General features: G+C 27.5%; 4 protein-coding genes across 9 annotated transcripts; all 4 read right to left on the minus strand.

Annotated features, from left to right (window-relative positions):
- Window positions 1–162: 162 nt before the first annotated feature.
- Window positions 163–2504, minus strand: Dpm1 (Dolichyl-phosphate mannosyltransferase subunit 1). The gene is made up of 6 exons (XM_015519462.2): window positions 2350–2504; window positions 2127–2250; window positions 1328–1427; window positions 1162–1272; window positions 909–1099; window positions 163–833 (listed from the first exon to the last, which is right to left on the minus strand). Exons 2-6 carry the CDS (start codon window positions 2219–2221, stop codon window positions 614–616), a joined length of 717 nt encoding a protein of 238 aa, XP_015374948.1. The 5' UTR covers window positions 2222–2250; window positions 2350–2504; the 3' UTR covers window positions 163–613.
- A 671-nt stretch (window positions 2505–3175) lies between these two features.
- Window positions 3176–6057, minus strand: LOC149057697 (serine protease snk-like). The gene is made up of 4 exons (XM_089223475.1): window positions 6018–6057; window positions 5210–5443; window positions 4114–4280; window positions 3176–3349 (listed from the first exon to the last, which is right to left on the minus strand). The coding sequence occupies exons 1-4, from the start codon at window positions 6055–6057 to the stop codon at window positions 3176–3178; spliced, it is 615 nt and encodes a 204-aa protein (XP_089079601.1).
- Window positions 5330–8402, minus strand: LOC149057698 (uncharacterized). The gene is made up of 5 exons (XM_089224954.1): window positions 7163–8402; window positions 6902–7090; window positions 6649–6791; window positions 6018–6120; window positions 5330–5469 (listed from the first exon to the last, which is right to left on the minus strand). Exons 1-4 carry the CDS (start codon window positions 7257–7259, stop codon window positions 6103–6105), a joined length of 447 nt encoding a protein of 148 aa, XP_089081080.1. The 5' UTR covers window positions 7260–8402; the 3' UTR covers window positions 5330–5469; window positions 6018–6102.
- A 1115-nt stretch (window positions 8403–9517) lies between these two features.
- On the minus strand, window positions 9518–17548 carry LOC107169571 (venom protease-like). Of its 6 annotated transcripts, none has more exons than XM_089224952.1 (9): window positions 17266–17548; window positions 14415–14535; window positions 14184–14260; window positions 12176–12367; window positions 11878–12025; window positions 11552–11718; window positions 10499–10612; window positions 9867–10015; window positions 9518–9778 (listed from the first exon to the last, which is right to left on the minus strand). In XM_089224952.1, the coding sequence occupies exons 3-9, from the start codon at window positions 14251–14253 to the stop codon at window positions 9617–9619; spliced, it is 1002 nt and encodes a 333-aa protein (XP_089081078.1). In that variant the 5' UTR covers window positions 14254–14260; window positions 14415–14535; window positions 17266–17548; the 3' UTR covers window positions 9518–9616. The 6 variants fall into 6 exon arrangements, with proteins under 6 accessions (XP_089081078.1, XP_089081075.1, XP_089081077.1 ...); XM_089224949.1 differs by having other exon boundaries at window positions 14415–14576; XM_089224951.1 differs by lacking the exon at window positions 17266–17548 and adding an exon at window positions 15547–15751.
- Window positions 17549–18105: the final 557 nt, after the last annotated feature.

Genomic DNA, 18105 nt, shown 5'->3' on the forward strand with positions numbered 1-18105 from the left:
ATTTTTCATTAAATTTTTGTTAGCATGGATACTTAATAATAAAAACATATTAATTATTCATAAATTTTCCTTAAAGAAGAAAAATATTTAATAGTCTGCTATGATTTTTAACTTAAGTTTCATCTAATGTTAGTACAGCTAATAAAAAAGTATTCATTATAATTATGTTAAAATAGTTTACATATATTTCTATTCAAATTATACAATTTAGTTTTAATTTGCTTAAAATATTTGGTAATATTATGATTTACTAACGTCTCTATGATTCAGTTAATATAATAACTTAAAATAAATTATGGATTTTTTCAATAAAATATCTCTCGTTGTTATAATCAATATTTTTATACTAATTTAATATTAAAAATTAGTAATTACAGAAGTAGGTACATAAAAACATACAAATTTAAAATTATTTATTACACACATAATTTTTTTATAAAAAATTATGAACATGAGTGTCACAAACCCTCAGGAGACCGTGAACTACAGTTTGTAAAACCACTGGCCATAAACAATAGCATTAATAGTGATTATCCAATGAAACTCCGTTTATAACATTAGCAAATAACTTTGTATGAATGATATATAATATTAATTTTTATGCTGAAATATTTTATGTAGTAGCAAATAAATATAGCAGAGACTTAACAAACTGAAAAATTTCTGATCCTCCTAATTTAGATTCCCCATAAACTCTGTCTACAAAGGTTATTGGAACTTCACCAATAGTATAATTTAGTTGCCTTGCACGTACCATCATCTCCATTTGGAAAACATATCCTTTTGATATACATGATTCTATCAGTTTTTCCAAAACTGGCTTTTTATATAATCTGTAATCAATATACATTTTTAAATGTACTACCACATTTTTTTAAGCATTTGATATTATATAAAAAAAATAGTACCTAAAACTACCAGTAAGATCAGACACTTTGGGCCTCAACAATATTTGGCTAACAAAATTAGCACCACGACTAACTAACTTTCTTTTAAAATCCCAACCTGAGACTCCTCCATTGCCAATATATCGTGATCCAGTAACAACGTCATAATCTTGTTCAGCTTGTTTTATTATAAAATCCAGTATAAATTTTGGCTAAAAAAATGTAGATATAATGAAATACAAATAAGTAATAAATCTAATGAATTTTAACTTACATGATGTGACAGATCAGCATCCATTATAATAATAAAATCCCCGGTGGCATGTTTCATTCCATGAATATACGCAGTGCCTAAACCAAGTTTTTTTCCTCTGGGTCTTAATAACTTAACAAGATTTATGATTAATTAAGGTTTATTTTAAAATCTATTTATGTCTTACAATTTTATCTTTTCCATATATAGTTTCAAGTTGTTTGGCTACTTCTAAAGTTCCATCTGGACTGCCATCGTCAATAATAATAATTTCATATTCTATCTCACTATAACCAATGGTATCACAAATTATATATCATAAGAGAATTGGAAAAATTTTAATAAAAATAATAATTCTCTAGGCTATTTTAGAATTTAAGAATTTAGATTAAAATTTAAATACACAAACTGTTAGTTTGTAAGATTCTGAGCTAAGTAATGAATATCATAATTTTAAATGTGTTTTTTGTGGGTATGGTCACCACCTTTAAGAGCTGGTTTCATAGTTTAAAACATCTATAGATTTGAATAGGGATCTGGAATTATTGATAACACTCATAATTTGTAGATGTGAATGAAAAATGATCATGCTAAAATTATTATTAAAGAAATAGTTCATATTTATTTAGATATTTGCATTTAATACTGAATTTATATTTCTGAAAAATGTAGGAATTTAATCTACATTTAGTTATATGTACTATACTACTATACATAATTATATCAGTTTATTTAATTTAATTATACATATTATACAATAAGCTCCTTAAGTGTATGAATGAAAAACAATTTTCAAATATGCACAAGGTTCATCACGAGTAATTGTCATCTCTAAGCACAAACCTATTAACAATAGCATTTTAAAATACTAGTATTTATGATTAATGTAATATATTTAATAAAATGTTATCTTTAATATTATAACATAATTGATTAGAAATAGTATCTTATTTTATACATTATAATATGTACTAAATAAATATTACCTAATTTCCAAGTATTTGTGGATTAAATAAACTATAACAGGTAAATTTTCTTTTTCATTATACGTCGGCAGTAAAATTGAATACTTTAATGGCATCTTGTAAAATATTATTTTGTATTATTAAACTATAGTAAAAACAAGAAATAAAAATTCATATATTATGCTCGACTACCTATATTGTCATTGATGACCTCACTAATATTTAATTCAAGTATATAACTTACAGCAAGGTGGATACAAGACGTACACAACTATTAATTATAGTCTATAATTTATTGTTGACGAATGTCGATTCACTCGATTCGGTTTTAATATCTTATCTCTATTCTACGTACACATAAATACATAATAGGGCCCGACGTGATCCGTGGCCGCAAAGAATTTCTCTGTTATCAACACGGGGCATTGTATGTTTTCAGCGCTACCGGTGGTTTTGTTTGGCGTCATATTTTCAGATATTAAATATGTTGCCGCCGTTTTTAAAAAGGGTTATTATTAATAATGTTTTAATATTTACTGTTTATTATACAGTTATCTTTATGACTTTATTTTCTTTTTAATCAATGACATTAGTGGTACCTGCTTTAACGGTGACGTAACTGGTACTTGGAGTTCCCGTGGCAAAATTAGCCTTAATCTTACAAATTTGTAACATGAAGAGCATGCACTTACTTATACAATTTATATTTAGATCCACTATAATAGGTAATAAATAATTTTTTTTATTTTAGCCATTAGTTTAATTCATATTAATAATTAAATTTATAATTAATTAGAGGACGACGTCACGTTCGAAATTGTGTAATCAGTAGTACAAACGAACAACATAACGAAAACTAATTTGCATGCTGAAAGAACCGAGAAGGCTATAACGCTACAAGTCATCATAGCTATAAGAAAAAGTGTTCATATACTATGAAGAGGAGAACATTTGCCGAGTAAATTTGTTTTTATTTTTTTTCGATATCTCAAGTACAAAAAAAAATTAATTAGCTTTGTAGTAATGCATTTTTGAACAATAAGTACTTTTTGATTTATTGATTGCAATATTCATGGAGACTTCCACACGACGCTATCGATCCAGGACACATAATTAGATACCCTCGTGTAGACTCCGGGTGCGTTTGGCTCACCACAAAGTCTCCCAAACGACGTAATACCCACTTGTGTATACATACACTCGAATTTGGGATGAACGATCTGTAATGGTCCACCTGAATCGCCCTAGACACATACAATATTCAAAAAATCAATCACAAAACGATTTTTAAGATTTTCTAAGATTCAATAATAGGAATCGATTTAGGAGGAATGACAGGTGAACTAAACATTTTTTGTTTGCGAATAAATGAGAATCACTAATTGTTATGACGATATAATGTCAATATGTCATACTGTCATGTGCAGAAGCTTATAAACAAACAAATAAGTATTAATAGTATTGTACGCTATAATAGTTAACAATTAAACAAAGATGTACCGCAATTACTTTGAAATGGAATGTTAAATATTTTTGAATTTGGGAGTAATCCACTTTAGCTGGTTTCAAGATCTCGTGTGAGGAGGATGTAGAGGTAAACTTTGTCCGAAGAGGGAAGTTAAGTTTCAAGATACTATAGATACTATACAATCAATGAAATTTCAGAAGTGAATTAAATTATAATTTAAGTTGTGTACAAGTGTACTTAACGTAAGATTCGTTATAAAGGTTACAAAATGTATAAGACTATTGACACTTTGACAGGTGCACAATTTGGTACTACAATTTCAGAGTACATAAAAATATAAAATCATAGTCCATATAGATTTAGACTACAAAAATCTATGAATCTATGATGGTATAATCCTGTAGTATGTACTATTTTAATCCCACGGATTTTTTGAGCTAAAATTAATTTACAAATAAATCATCCTGGTTCATTAAAATTGTGCCTAATCAATAAGTTCCATAATAGATATTCCTAATTATTTAAATAGTATTTTTGTACTTGACACGTATCCTTGCCACCTTCTAGTTTTCCGGCGCAAATCTGATTGTTGGGATTTATTCCAAATTCCAAATTTGGACTCAGGGAAGACGAATAACTGCGATTGCAGTCATTTTGTTCCACCAAATCTAATGATACTTTCATTAAAATATTACTCGTTTGACTAGCTGAAATTTCGAAATCAAACCAAGTCATTAGTTCATAAATCAGCTTAAGCTATGAAGCCAATTCAAGTCCAAAATGTAAAATAAAAATTTGCTTTAATATTATTACACTACCACAATATACTAATAGAAAAGTTGATTAGTAGAAACCATACTATTATTAATTAATGATTATGGAACTAAAAGTATTTTAATCATAGATATTTATGTAAAATTAATTCAAACGTATTAAAAGTATAGTTTTATCGTAAACTTACAAGTAATATTATTTTTGGCATACAATTTCATAATAAATAAATTTTGTTTTTGAAGTTATACTTATCGATTATGGAGGGTAACAAAAAAGAAAGACGTTCACTATAGATTTGAGCGTAGCCATTGATAACTGTGTCCTATAACATCTATATTTATTGAACCTTCTTTTTTGTTACCCTCCATAAAGAAGTAGTAAGTTTAACTTAAAAAAAAAAAATTTAAAAAAATATTAATAAATCGAAATATTGATAGATTCAAATTCAATATCACATTATCACATAAAACAAAACGATATGGATATTCAAAAATATAATATATCGTTGAAGAAGCCTATAAGATTTATTCTTCATATTTCTTATGGAACAATGCATTATTCAATATTCATCAATACACAACTTCGAAAGAAGTATAGCTTCATCCACGAGTACTTGCCACACGAACATATTTTTTAATTAAAATTTTAAACTACTAGAACTTTTATTCAGATGATGGACGAATGGACCTCAAACATGCAACTAGGTACCTATGTAATCAGCTAATTTAACACATTGTCTATATTTATATACTTTTGGTTTTTCAGCTGCATATGATATGCAGCTAGGTATCAACCAATTAAAAATAACTTTAAATATTTTACACAATAATATTTTTAAGATTACAAAAAAAATATATAAAACCTGAACTAGTTCTTCCCCAACCAATGGCGATTGCTTGTTTATTGGTTAGTTCTACTTCGGTGTTTACACAAGCCGGAAAGATAAATTGATTGAAATGGACTGGTGTTCTTAGCCGGTACAGACCGATGTCGTTGTACATCGATGGAGGTTTATAATTTGGATGCAAGATGCGCTGGATGATTTCACGAATTTGAGGATCTGCAGCTCCTTTGTTAGAACCTAAGTCGTTGTCACCTAATAAGGCCCATTTAACTGGGCTTCTAAAGTAAGAATAAACATTGTATAGTTAAAATTTACTTTAAAATATATCATCTAATATATTAATAAATTTATGTTGTACTGTTTCGTGGTGATTTTATTGGTTTGGAGCGCTCCGTAATAATTAAGTTTTGCTTTAAAAATATAGTTTAGGTATAGTAAACTATAATAATACAAGTAAATAAAACCCTTTATATTGGTAACTACGTAAAAAATATGATGTTGTTCTCGCTCCATTCAAAAAACAACGAATTAATATTTTTGTATTTCAACCCTGCAGTAGTAACAGGAACAGCGCTAGGATTTGCGGGGCCCCGGGCAAAATAAATAACAGTCACATTACATATTACCCAAACTAACTAATCTCTGAACAGTATAAAATATAATTTAAGAACTGCGGGGCCCGGGGCAACTGCCCCGATTTCCCCCCCCCCTCGCCCCGTCCATGAGTGAATTAATTACAACAATGCATGTATATCTGTATGCCCAAAACAATGAATATAAATACATGTCGAGTAAAGAAGTTATCTACACATTGTGCAGTACTTACTTTTTTCCAATTTCGGAACAGTGTGCAGCTGAAAGAACATAACGATCGCTAATCAATGATCCACCGCATGACCATTCGACATTTTTTATGTTTTCTCCAAATCCTAAAATAACCTGAATATTTATGACTAATTATTACAAACATAACATATTAATTCCATTTGTCAGTCATTATTTGAGCCTTGGGGATAGCAATGATATGGAATGTTCGATATGTAAATAGGTGATTTAATAATTTAGTACCTATAGGAGTACTGCAGGTAAACGATAACAGTAGAATTTATTTTATTATGCAACGATAATATTGCCTGCAGTATGACAAAACCGTTTGGAATATATTGTGCAGCTCTTATAAAAATAAAAATATTACCCGACAATATTTATACGTTGTTTTTGTACCGTGGTAGTTCATAAAGACGTTGAAAAAATGTATGATATAGGTATAAGTGTATATTTGGTATATAAACATTTTAAAGCATTAATGATTATAGAATTCCGAGTATGAATTGGCGTATACCATATCCACGGTATAAATTAAAATTGTGATGACTGACGAGATGAACACATTTAAATCACTATCAATATTGTATGTTATACTTGATTTATATTTTGAATTCAAATAAGGTACTTGCCATGTGAGGAAATTCCATTTCTTCGGCCTCGGTTCCGCCGACGATGGTTAGAAGATTTTTGCTTACAATCTTTTTCGGCCGACAACCGCCAGAATCGATAGTTCCACCGCCTTTAGTAGTCAACGAATAGTATTCTCTGCACACTACACGAAATGGATGTTATACTATATATAGTTGGTATCAAAATTTAAGTGTTGATGCCGGTAATAATAAATAACAAAAATGATATTAATAATGACAATGTTTCACTCGCTTTCGGTTGAATTTCTACTGGGGGCGTCTTGAGAAGTTGGACAGCACACGATCGGAGTCCGTCCGTTGAACCTGCAAATCTTTGGGTACGCCGCATGGTCTTTAGCCGCACGAAGAACCACCGGACATTGGTTGATAGGCTTACACGTGAAATCGTTGTTGGTCTTGGTGATCACTTTGCACAGTTCGTCTATGTATAGATAAACAATAATTGAAATAAAATTATATAAGAAATGTGCTAATTCCAAATATTCAATCTCACTGTCTTTTTGATCCAAGGAATGCGCATCGGCGAAGAACGTAAAAACTAAATACCATACTACTGCGCGTTTCGACATGTCCAGAATGAGAAAACGCATACACAAAATGATTGATCATAGGTACTGTAAGCGAATCACAAATAAACGAATGACTTATGGACTACGGTTGAATAATAATACATATAAATAGGCAATAATGTGTGCTCCATATAACTGTTGCAGTTTTTAATCAAAACGTAAGGCATTCCGAATTAATCTCTGTGAACAGACCGGTTTGCCTAGCTTATAACATCGAAGAAGTGTTCGATTGGATTTATTCAATATATCCTCCTTTTGCAATACAATGATTATTATTACATGTCATATTATTATCATTGTAAACAGAAATTGTTTTACTATATACACGAAGTCCTTGGTTTTTTTTTTTATGAGATGATTTAAGACACCATTTTCCTAGAAATCACATAACGCATCGTACTGTAACGCATAATATCGAGTATTGGTACAGAAAACAGAGCTTTTGGACCATTATTATAATTGTTTTATTTTACTTCGAGACTAGTGTCCATGGATTTACCGCTTCCTGATTTCCTTTAATTGTAAATTGTATAGATTTTTGACACAGTTATTTGAGTTGCTCTATGTAACAAAATATAAAATACATGTTTCATATAATCATATTATGATCTTATATACTCTGTCATACATCCATTCATAAAATTAGTAATTACTTTTCTCTGTAACTATAGACATCAATATATAAATAAAACAAGCGGGCAAGTAGATGTCGCTCTGCTGTACAGTAAGCTTACAAGTGAGTTACCGTAATGGATGGTATTAAATTTGAATTCAATGATATTTTATCATTGCATACGAAAAACGATTCTGAGCGGAGCAGTTTGCCAGTCTAGGATATTTTATAGTTATATACTATATTAATTATATTGCTATTATTTCAAAAATAAAAAAATGTAAGTACCTATATAAAATAAATTCCAAATTAATCAATCAGATTCATTATGTACCTACCCGACTCACTCAATCATTCATAGTAGGTAATAGGTAATATACAATTTATTATAAAGTATTAATATAAATCATTATAACGGCATTAACTAGTAATATTAGAATATAAAGTATACTCTAGAAATTTTAAGTACCCAACCCAAGAATAATATTTTTAAATTTCAATAAAATATCTAAAATTGTTATTCTTGGTTATTTAATATGTAATTTAATCCAAATTTGAACTTAAAATGATAACTATATAAAAAAAAAACTATGTTTGTATAGTTTTTAGATTATTTTGCCGCAGAATTAACTATACTTGCGCAGAACCTTGTTTTAAATTTTCAAATTCTTAACTATAAAAGTTAAACGTTTTATACATTTTTAACAGCCAAAGAATTTGTAAATTTTCAATTAAATAAATTTTGTCAAAATTTGAACTTTACTTGGTATAAAAAAAATTGTGACGATGTATTTTTAATATTTTTTAATTATCGTAATAATAGTATATTAGGAGCCTTGCATTAAATTTGGGGGCTTTTTTACAAAAATAATGATATTTTACTATCATTTATAAAAGAAAAAACTAAAAGGATTAAAAATTTTAAATGTCTATAATTAACTTAAAAAGATTTGAAATACTTTGAAAATTTTATCAAGTGTAGAAAATTCTAGTATTTCTAGTAATTCAGTAAAAATTTCATGTGTTTACGGTGATTTGTTTTAGAGTTACGTCAATATCAAAATTTGATTTTATGTAAAAATTACCGTTTTCCTTAATTTTTTTTTGTTTTTCCCGGAACTACTGAAAAATTCAAAATTTTACCTCCCTAATGCACCAACTAGATTCACTTTTAAATCGGAAAAGCTACTGAAGGTAAAAATCGAAACATTATTTTGACAACGTATCATGTACATACTACACAGACACAAAAAAAACACACACATACATCATTGTAAAATCAATACATCGTTTTGCTCCGAATCTACAAGTACTAGTTTTTTGTGAGTTAACTATGACGTATACTCATAATTTTTGGGTTGTAACCAGGACTGTGTACAGTCTTCATAAATTGAATTTAATTTGATTAAAAATATAATGTATAAAAACAATATTTTTTTTCGTAACACATCTGAATATCTGATGAAGATATTCGTAGGTAACTTTGAAAGATCCGTCGTTATAGTGTTTTATTTTTATGTGTGGAATTTTAAAATAAGTATCATATGTATTTTATTATTTATTGGTACTAATCAAGACATACTTTGGCGACGAGATAAGAATTAAAGCTAATAAAAACTAATTACTAATTAGGTATTAACTATATCGTTAAACAAACAATAGAAACTCAAATAAAATACAGGTATAATTCCCATTAATGCATAAAGCGAATAAATCGTTTAGTTTTATTTTAAATGACCGTTAATATCAAAATAAAAAAATTGGATTAGTTGCTTATTTTATCTAATATCCAATCCATGTAAGAAGTTACTCTGGTGTACACGCCCGGATGACCTGGATCGCCGCATTCCTTAAAACCATAAGAAACAATACCAATCAAATAAAATTGATTTCTCTTTGACCAAATTAAAGGACTTCCGGAATCACCCTAAAACAAATTGGAATAAAATATAATATTTAACATATTTTTATTTTTTAACCTTCATCACAACTGCAAAAATAAAATAAACTAATACCCGACAAGAGTCTTTTCCGCCTTCTGGATATCCTGCGCATATCACTCTGTCATCAATCACGCTTTTATAATTTGAATATGCCTCTTTACATTCTGTTGTGTTCGATATAGGAATTTGAACTTCCATCAAAGACGTTGAAGTCTTCTCATCTAAATCAATGTAATGCTGGTTTTTACAAGCATTAAGTAGCTGGTTTTTACAATCATTAAGTAACCATTAATTTCACTGCATATGAGCTAGTATAGCCACAACATAATATATAATATAACGAGCTTATTTATTAAAATTTATTTTAAAAAAAACTTTTTTTGTTAACCGCCCTTAATTAATAGATTTTTTTTTGATAACAGTCAATTTATTTTCTGAATGTGTGGTTTAAAAATAGTATAGTGAAGTTCTCTATATTATAATATTATACGTTTTCCAAATAAAAATAGTGTATTAGGTAAACTAATTTAAATGTATATTTTTTATTGATGAATTATTTAAATTAAATAAAAGACCAAACACTATTTACTACTGATACCAAATGTGGTTTAAAAAATATTAAATAGATACCTAAATTTATTATACTATATTCAGAAATAAATCATTTCTATTTAATTCTATAGTTGATACAATATTTTTATTACCTTTTTGAGGCGAAGCAGTGTTACTTCCCCAGCCGACAACATATGGTATATTTTTTGATTTTTCGACATTGTTCATATCCAATAATGTCGGTAAGCAAATAGGTTGGATCAATTCTGCAAAAATAAACGAATTGTTCATAAATAATATAATAATATATAAATATTAAAAAGAAGATATATTCTAATACATTTTTATAGACAATATGTAGTTAGTATTTTATTTGATGCGTGTTTTGTCTTGTTATGTATAATTAATTAATTTTATAATATTTACTATAGTAATAATTAGGGTTCGGAAGTTATAAGAGTTGCATATTGTTCTGTATGCTGTCAAATTATAGCAGACCAAGCTAGAAATCTGATCTATACAATGTTGAGTTTAAAAATTGAAAATTAAAAATGCATATTTTGCATATTTCGATAATTTTAGAGAAAAAGTGCATATTTCATCGATTTTCATTGATTATCGCATATTTGTATGTATATTTAATATTTTCTACAAAAATTTAATTTTTTTTCATTCTTAACCAATTTATTTTAAATAATGTTACATAACACAACGCTAGTAAAGTGAAAAACAACAGGTATTATTCAACATAATATATTTATGTCGTATTTCACAAATAATGAAAATATATTTATTTAACTATTCTTTCAGTTCAATAAAATCTCAAACGCCAACCGGTAACGCGCCATATTTATAATTTTTTTTATATAAAAATTACATCAAAGTTTTAAATAATAAAATTTTGTTAAATATATGTCTTTAGAATTTTTTTTTGTGTATATTAATAAATAAGTAACACACTTTTAATAGGTAAATAAATACATTTTTTTTGCATATTTCACATTTTTTCATGCATATTTTATAATTTTTTCTTGCATATTTTGCCTTTTTTTGCTACTATACCTAACTTCCGAACCCTAGTAATAATGTAGAGATAAATAAATCTTGAATAACATAATAGACTTTTGTTATGGTTATATCTATAATGATTGACAGGCAATATCAGATGATACAAAAATTATATCAGATGATATTTTTTAACTCACCATTAAAAGTAACACTATTTTTCAATACCAATATTGCAATGTTATTGATGATTTTTTTTGAATCGTAACCCTCGTGGTTTATAATACGTTTGATCGGAACATCTAATGGTAGTGCCCCATCATCGACTTTGGGATCCAAATCCAACTCACCTAAGCGTGCAACGGTTCTGTAAAAAATAAAAATAATAAATTAAACAAAGATACTTATTTATCAATTCTTTACAAGTGTTACGGCAAATACATTTTATTAAAATTAAAATTACACATTTGAACAGAAGTTGACAACTATATGAACTAATTTGATTTAATATGATTTGCCTACTTACAAAACTTTTGGCCCAGTATTGGCTACACATGTGGAGGCAGTTAAGATGTGTGTGTTGGAAATTAATGTACCACCACAATGCCACTCAATAGAATTATTATTTCTTTGTGAATTCTTGTATCCCAGGGCTACCATCCAAGGCCAAGCACCTGAAACTCGTCATTATTCAACAAAAATATAGATTAGATCATTAAATTATATCCTAAATAATTTCAGATTATGATAGTAGTAGGTATCTAAGTATAATTTAAAAACGATTTAGCTGAAATCTATGGTTATAACTTATAAGATGTTTTTACCTAATTGGGATTCACTTCCTCCAACTATTCGAAAGTTTAGGGCCAATCTATTGCCACATGTGGTTTGTGCTGTAAGTTTAGACGCAGTAACATTGCCCTTTTCTTTTATAACATTTTTATCCTTTGGTTTGGTTGACGCGAACTCCAAATTATAAGCGGTTGATTTCGGTTGATCCGTTGATACAGTTGAATCTGAAAATTTGACACATAACAAGAATTTACAGGATTTTATCTGACCTCTAAGTTTTGGATACCTTATGATTATTATACATATATGCAGGGTGATTCTTTTAAGTGGGTACACTAATTATCTCGAAAAGTATTTACTTTTTTCAAAATATTTTTTTACATGGCTTCAACTTGTTAAAAAACCAACGTTTTTATTAAAAAATTATATTTTTAAATATTTTTTATCCTTATCATTTTTAAGTTTTTTACTTTTTTGAATGACAACATAGAGTTTTAATTTCATATTCCAAAGCAGAATATTTTTCCAAGTATTTTGATTCATAAAAATCGAATTTAGGGCTCGAATTTTTGAGTTATAAGTATTTAAAGTTTAGATTGCCAGAGTGGAGTGGTACGGGGTTACTCCGCAAAATTTTTTTCCACTACTCCGCTTGACTAAACTTTAAATACATATAACTCATAAACTACTCGTCCTAAATTCGATTTTTATGAATCAAAATAATTAGAAAAATATTCTGCTTTGGAATATGAAATTAAAACTTTATGTTGTCATTCAAAAAAGTAAAAAACTTAAAAAATTATAAGGATAAAAAATATTGAAAAATACAATTTTTTAGTAAAAATGTTGGTTTTTTAACAGCTTAAAACCATGGAAAAAAATTTTTTGAAAAAAGTAAATACTTTTAGAGATAATGAGTGTACCCAATTAAAAGAATCTCCCTGTATAACATCATAGTGTTATCAGAAAATGTGTTATGGGTGTTAAATATTAAGTTAATGATGTGTAGTACGTAAATTATAAAACTACTGAAATTTTGCTTGATCCCGGAGTATTTATAAATCAGTTATACTATGCGTATATATAGTCATTCGGGAATGAGATCGGGATCTAGTAGAAGACAGAGATAGATGGCAGTATGTTTATTCAGATACATAATGGTTTTGGCTCCTAGTTGGTACAGTTTTTACAAACATTTTTGTGTGTCGATTTATATATGTTATTATTAGTTACCTATTGCCTTCTTATTATATAAATTTAATTATTACCTAATAATTTTCTATAATAATTAAACATCCATATAATATCGATTATCGTACCTAATCATAATGGGGAGGTTATTTTTTGAAGTTTTCAATTTAGTTACATTTAGAAGGACCATAATACCAAACGACTGTTAATCAAGAATCATGAAAAGTGACCCACGTTCCTTTTAAATATTAAAATATTAATTATGTTTTAGATATTAACTACTTATAAGCATTGTTTCTATGAACTATAAATTTATAGTTAGTGTTTTTTTATTGATATCTCGGAATCATGTCCATTTGCCCATTAAGAATTTGTTATTTTTTTTTATAAAGGTGTTACAGTATTGGTGTGCACGCAGGGTGACTTTTTTAATTCCTTGATTTTTATGTTGTGAACTATAATATTTACAATACTATAATGTATATCTAATATACCTATATATTATCTATCTAGGTATAACATTGTTATCATAACAAACATTTCATGATATTTAATTATGTCATATGAATCTTAATGATTTTATATTTATTCCTTATAAATTATGTAGCAGATAAACATCCTAAAATGAACTATATTCGTATTACAAAAAATGTTAAAATGTTTGCCACTGATAAATAATTGTATAAACTATTGTATATTTTTATGACTTTAGCAATAATAAAGAAATCAAACTTTACTTTTTAACTCGTTCTGTTAAAAATAGATGATTATCAAAATATATTTAAAAATTATAAAATATATCACAATTTTATATTTCTTTACATCTTCAAATGCTAAAATATTACTTACCGTTATGGGGCAGAGACGTTATCATTTCAATCATGAGAGTCACGAAAACAAAATATTGTTCTTTCCTCATGTTAACACTGTAAATGAAAACGATTTCTATTAAATATGAAGTATAACTATTAAAACCTATACCTAATTAAAAAACTAAGACCATGTATAATGTATACGTATAGACTGCTTAGAGTCCGGGGTTGTTTTATAAGGAAATTACATATTATATAGCATAATTACTAATCGAGTCCTGTGAAATCATTTAAGTATAAATCCCATAGTCGTGTCTACGCCTCTACGGGGTAGCAGAGTGGGCATCGGCCTCCCCAGTGACTTGATTCTTGGCCTCTTGGCGTATAATCTACCGTGGTTGAAACACAGATTTCTATATGGTTAGTAGTGCTATATAATTTCCATACAAAAATAAAAATCACAAATATAGATTGTAAAATACTGATCGTTATAGTAGGTAAGTAAAAATTTAAATTTTATACATGGCCTCTCCAGCCATATATATGCTTGGACACGCCTATGATAAATCCAATAAGCCCATGTTTTAATATACTAACAGATTCCCACCAAATTAAAATAAAACATCTTGCTTCTCATTTTTACAAACTTATTATGACTCTCAGTAGCAAAACATTCTACAAGTATGGTTAAAAATGTTTTTGAAATTATATTTTTGAAAAATTTTATTAATAAGTTAAGTTAATCTATGTTAGTTGTCGGTTAAACAAGGAAAAAAGTGACTAAACATTTTTAATACATCAATTAAGTTGTAATTATGTTTGCAAATACTTTTAACTAAACTTAATTTCAATTAATACGTTAAGTAAATTAAAGAAAAAAATGCATTGAAAAGAGTGATAATCACTTGGATAGTAACATACCTATGGATATATATTATCATTATTCATTGGTAATAAATACTATATTATTATACTAGTATTTATAATCAATGATATTATATATATTAAGAATTAATGACGAAATCAAATACCTCGAAAAATGTCCTATACTGTGGAATATTAATTCAAATATAAAATTAGAAAATATAGAAAATTGCATTACCTCGGTATCTAGCTTAAGTCTTTCAAGCTTCGCACTTACAGTATATATTGAGTGTATATATATATAGAGAGAGAGAGAGTTAGCTTGATAGACTTAAACTAGATACCTAGGTAATACAATTTTTCACATTTTCAAATTTTATATTTGAATTAATATTCCACAGTATAGAAACTTTTGCGAGGTATTTGATTTCGTCAGCAATTCAGAAATACACGGTGACTTTATTAATATATATATATGTATATAAGTATATGAGTAGGAATGTAGAATACAATATAAATAATAAGAATAAAGATACCCGAGTAGATTTTTCTCCTCCGTGGACGATGTAGTTTGTATTTATACACTTATCGATAGGCATCAAGTCTGTTGTCAAAATGTCAACAAGGAAAGCCAAAATCAATTAATTATAATAAAATTGTTAAACACTATCAAAATCTGCTTCGAAAAACGCCGTCTGACATGTTATGGCGGACAAACGGCTTAGTATTGTAAACAGCTATAGGCAAATCAGAATAATTACCATTTACCTCAGCACCGGAGTAGATACACTGAAATTTTGGAGGGGTGATGATACTATTTTTCTGGTTGTTAAACTCGAAATTTTAGTTTAACTACAATTAAAGATAGCTAGAGTGGGGAGGATTAATAATTTACATGATCAAAATATTACCGTGGCCATAACACCTAATAAATATTATCTTCACAAATCCACGTCGAAATTCTCTGCAGATATATTATAGGTACGACAGTATTACGATATTTTTTAAATTTTTATATATTAGTACTTCTTCCTATATACAGGGTGATTTTTTTATCATGAACCACTCATTATTTCAAAAAGTATCAATGTTTTTGAAAATATTTTTTTACTAAGTTTCATGTTGTTAAAAAAACGTTTTTATTAAAAAATTAAGTTTTTTAATACTTTTCAAGTTTTTACTTTTTTGAATGACAACCTAGAGTTTTAATTTCATATTCCAAAGCAGAATATTTTTCTAAGTATTTTGAAACGTAAAAATCGAATTTTGGACGAGTAGTTTATGAGTTTTAAAGTTTTTAAGTATTTAAAGTTTAGAGAAGTGACGTAGTGGAAAAACATTTTGCGGGGTAACCCCGTACCACACCACTCTACCAATATAAACTTTAAATACTTATAACTCATAAAGTCATAAACTACTCGCCCAAAATTCGATTTTTACATAACAAAATACTTAGAAAAATATTCTGCTTTGGAATATGAAATTAAAACTATAGGTTGTCATTCAAAAAAGTAAAAAACTTTAAAAAATATTTAAAAAACATAATTTTTTAATAAAAACGTTGTTTTTTTAACAACATGAAACTTAAAGTTTCATAACGTTTAAAGGAGAAAAAACGTACGATTTCACGATTTTATAATATTAAATAATTTCGGACGACGTTTTCTACCAGAAATATTGTTTCAAATGAAAAATGACAAGAGATCTTTTTTGCTGTATTTTGGATTTTGTTCCTTACGATTCAAAATTCAGAAATTGTAGCTATTTTTTAGCTCTTTATAGACATTTTAATTTTGGGAGTTTTTTGTTGTAATTCGGTTTAAGACATAAGTAAAAACTTGAAATCTGGGTTAATTACTTATATTATCCTTACCTAGACATGGTATGGTAACATTTTCAAAACATTTGAGCGACTGTTGAGAGCTTTTCCTTTTATTTTATATTTTTTTTTCATTTTTATGATATTTCCTAATTATAAATTGTAATTATAATTATATAAATTACCTATTTATTTAAACCGTTCTTAAGCTGTTGTTATAACGCTTTGTTTGTCACCATAGAATCGAATAAAATTAAATAAGAAAGATTCCCTCGTCCGCTTAGAATCGGACAAATATCCACCACCGAATCACTGACCTACTTTTTTTTCATACTGTAAATATCGCAATCTGTCGAAAATAAGTCTTACTTTTTTTATGATTTAATAATGATTAAACGATATAAATATTAAATACCATTATCTTGACATTACAAACCTGATTTTAATTACACATTTGTCCTTGATTTGTTGATTGTTTTATTATAAAAGTTATTTTTCTTTATACAATTTCAGGTACAGGGTGGTCGTGGTATAATAAAAAATAACATTATATCCTGAAGACTGTTTTTATAAAAATATTAAGTTAAAACGTCACTGCAATGGTCTCTCTTGGTTATTAAATTAAATTTTTTTTAAGTTCATATAAATAAAATCTTCAAGCTCTAAAAAATGTGTGAACAAGTTGTAGCACAAGTGCACAACAACTCTGCTGTTACTGCCTAGCTGTGTTGGTGTTGTGATCAAGAAAATAATATTTTCATGGAATATTATAAAATCCAAAACCTGTTATTTATGTGTGATGTTGGCTGCAGTATACTTGGTCTTCATAATGACGTAGTACTTCAACCTTTTATTTTTAAATATTATTATATGTTATAGTAGAGTGGCCGTATATTTATAGGAAAAAAATACGGGATAAAGAAGAACACTAAAAAAACAACATCCAAAAATAAATATATTTAATACAATTTTTTTTTAATATTTAGCTACAGATGATGTTTGCTTATTAGATAAGATGTGATGTTGGAAATAGTGACGGTCGTTTCAATTCATAATGATTAAATTGTACATATAAGCCAATACCATCGTAATCTCAATAAACTGTTGGAACTCAACGCTCATTGTACAAAAACTGATGCTTATACAGTTATAAATATTAAATTTAGTTTCAAAAATTGATTATAAGGCTGTGAATATATTTTTTAGTATATTTTGTTATTGTTTTTTCGTATAAATGATTTTTCTTTCATATACACAATACACATGTAGGTATAAT

Source organism: Diuraphis noxia, unplaced genomic scaffold (genome assembly GCF_037042655.1).
Source record: "Diuraphis noxia isolate RWA-SAM2 unplaced genomic scaffold, SU_Dnox_SAM2 contig0003, whole genome shotgun sequence".
Taxonomy (NCBI): Eukaryota; Metazoa; Arthropoda; class Insecta; order Hemiptera; family Aphididae; genus Diuraphis; species Diuraphis noxia.

Coding starts and splice junctions, on each gene's coding strand:
- Dpm1 (XM_015519462.2), bottom strand. CDS start 2,221: ATGCCATTAAAGTATTCAATTTTACTGCCGACGTATAATGAAAAAGAA. Junction 1,428..2,126: donor CACAAATACTTGGAAATTAG/GTAATATTTATT, acceptor CATTGGTTATAG/TGAGATAGAATATGAAATTA. Junction 1,100..1,161: donor ATGCTGATCTGTCACATCAT/GTAAGTTAAAAT, acceptor ACATTTTTTTAG/CCAAAATTTATACTGGATTT.
- LOC149057697 (XM_089223475.1), bottom strand. CDS start 6,057: ATGTTCTTTCAGCTGCACACTGTTCCGAAATTGGAAAAAA. Junction 5,444..6,017: donor TGTTCCGAAATTGGAAAAAA/GTAAGTACTGCA, acceptor GGGCCTTATTAG/GTGACAACGACTTAGGTTCT. Junction 3,350..4,113: donor GTGGCAAGGATACGTGTCAA/GTACAAAAATAC, acceptor GTATGTGTCTAG/GGCGATTCAGGTGGACCATT.
- LOC149057698 (XM_089224954.1), bottom strand. CDS start 7,259: ATGCGTTTTCTCATTCTGGACATGTCGAAACGCGCAGTAGTATGGTAT. Junction 7,091..7,162: donor TTCCTTGGATCAAAAAGACA/GTGAGATTGAAT, acceptor ATCTATACATAG/ACGAACTGTGCAAAGTGATC. Junction 6,792..6,901: donor CAGTAGAAATTCAACCGAAA/GCGAGTGAAACA, acceptor CATTTCGTGTAG/TGTGCAGAGAATACTATTCG.
- LOC107169571 (XM_089224953.1), bottom strand. CDS start 14,253: ATGAGGAAAGAACAATATTTTGTTTTCGTGACTCTCATGATTGAAATG. Junction 12,368..14,183: donor AACGTCTCTGCCCCATAACG/GTAAGTAATATT, acceptor TCAAATTTTCAG/ATTCAACTGTATCAACGGAT. Junction 12,026..12,175: donor AGGAAGTGAATCCCAATTAG/GTAAAAACATCT, acceptor GACGAGTTTCAG/GTGCTTGGCCTTGGATGGTA.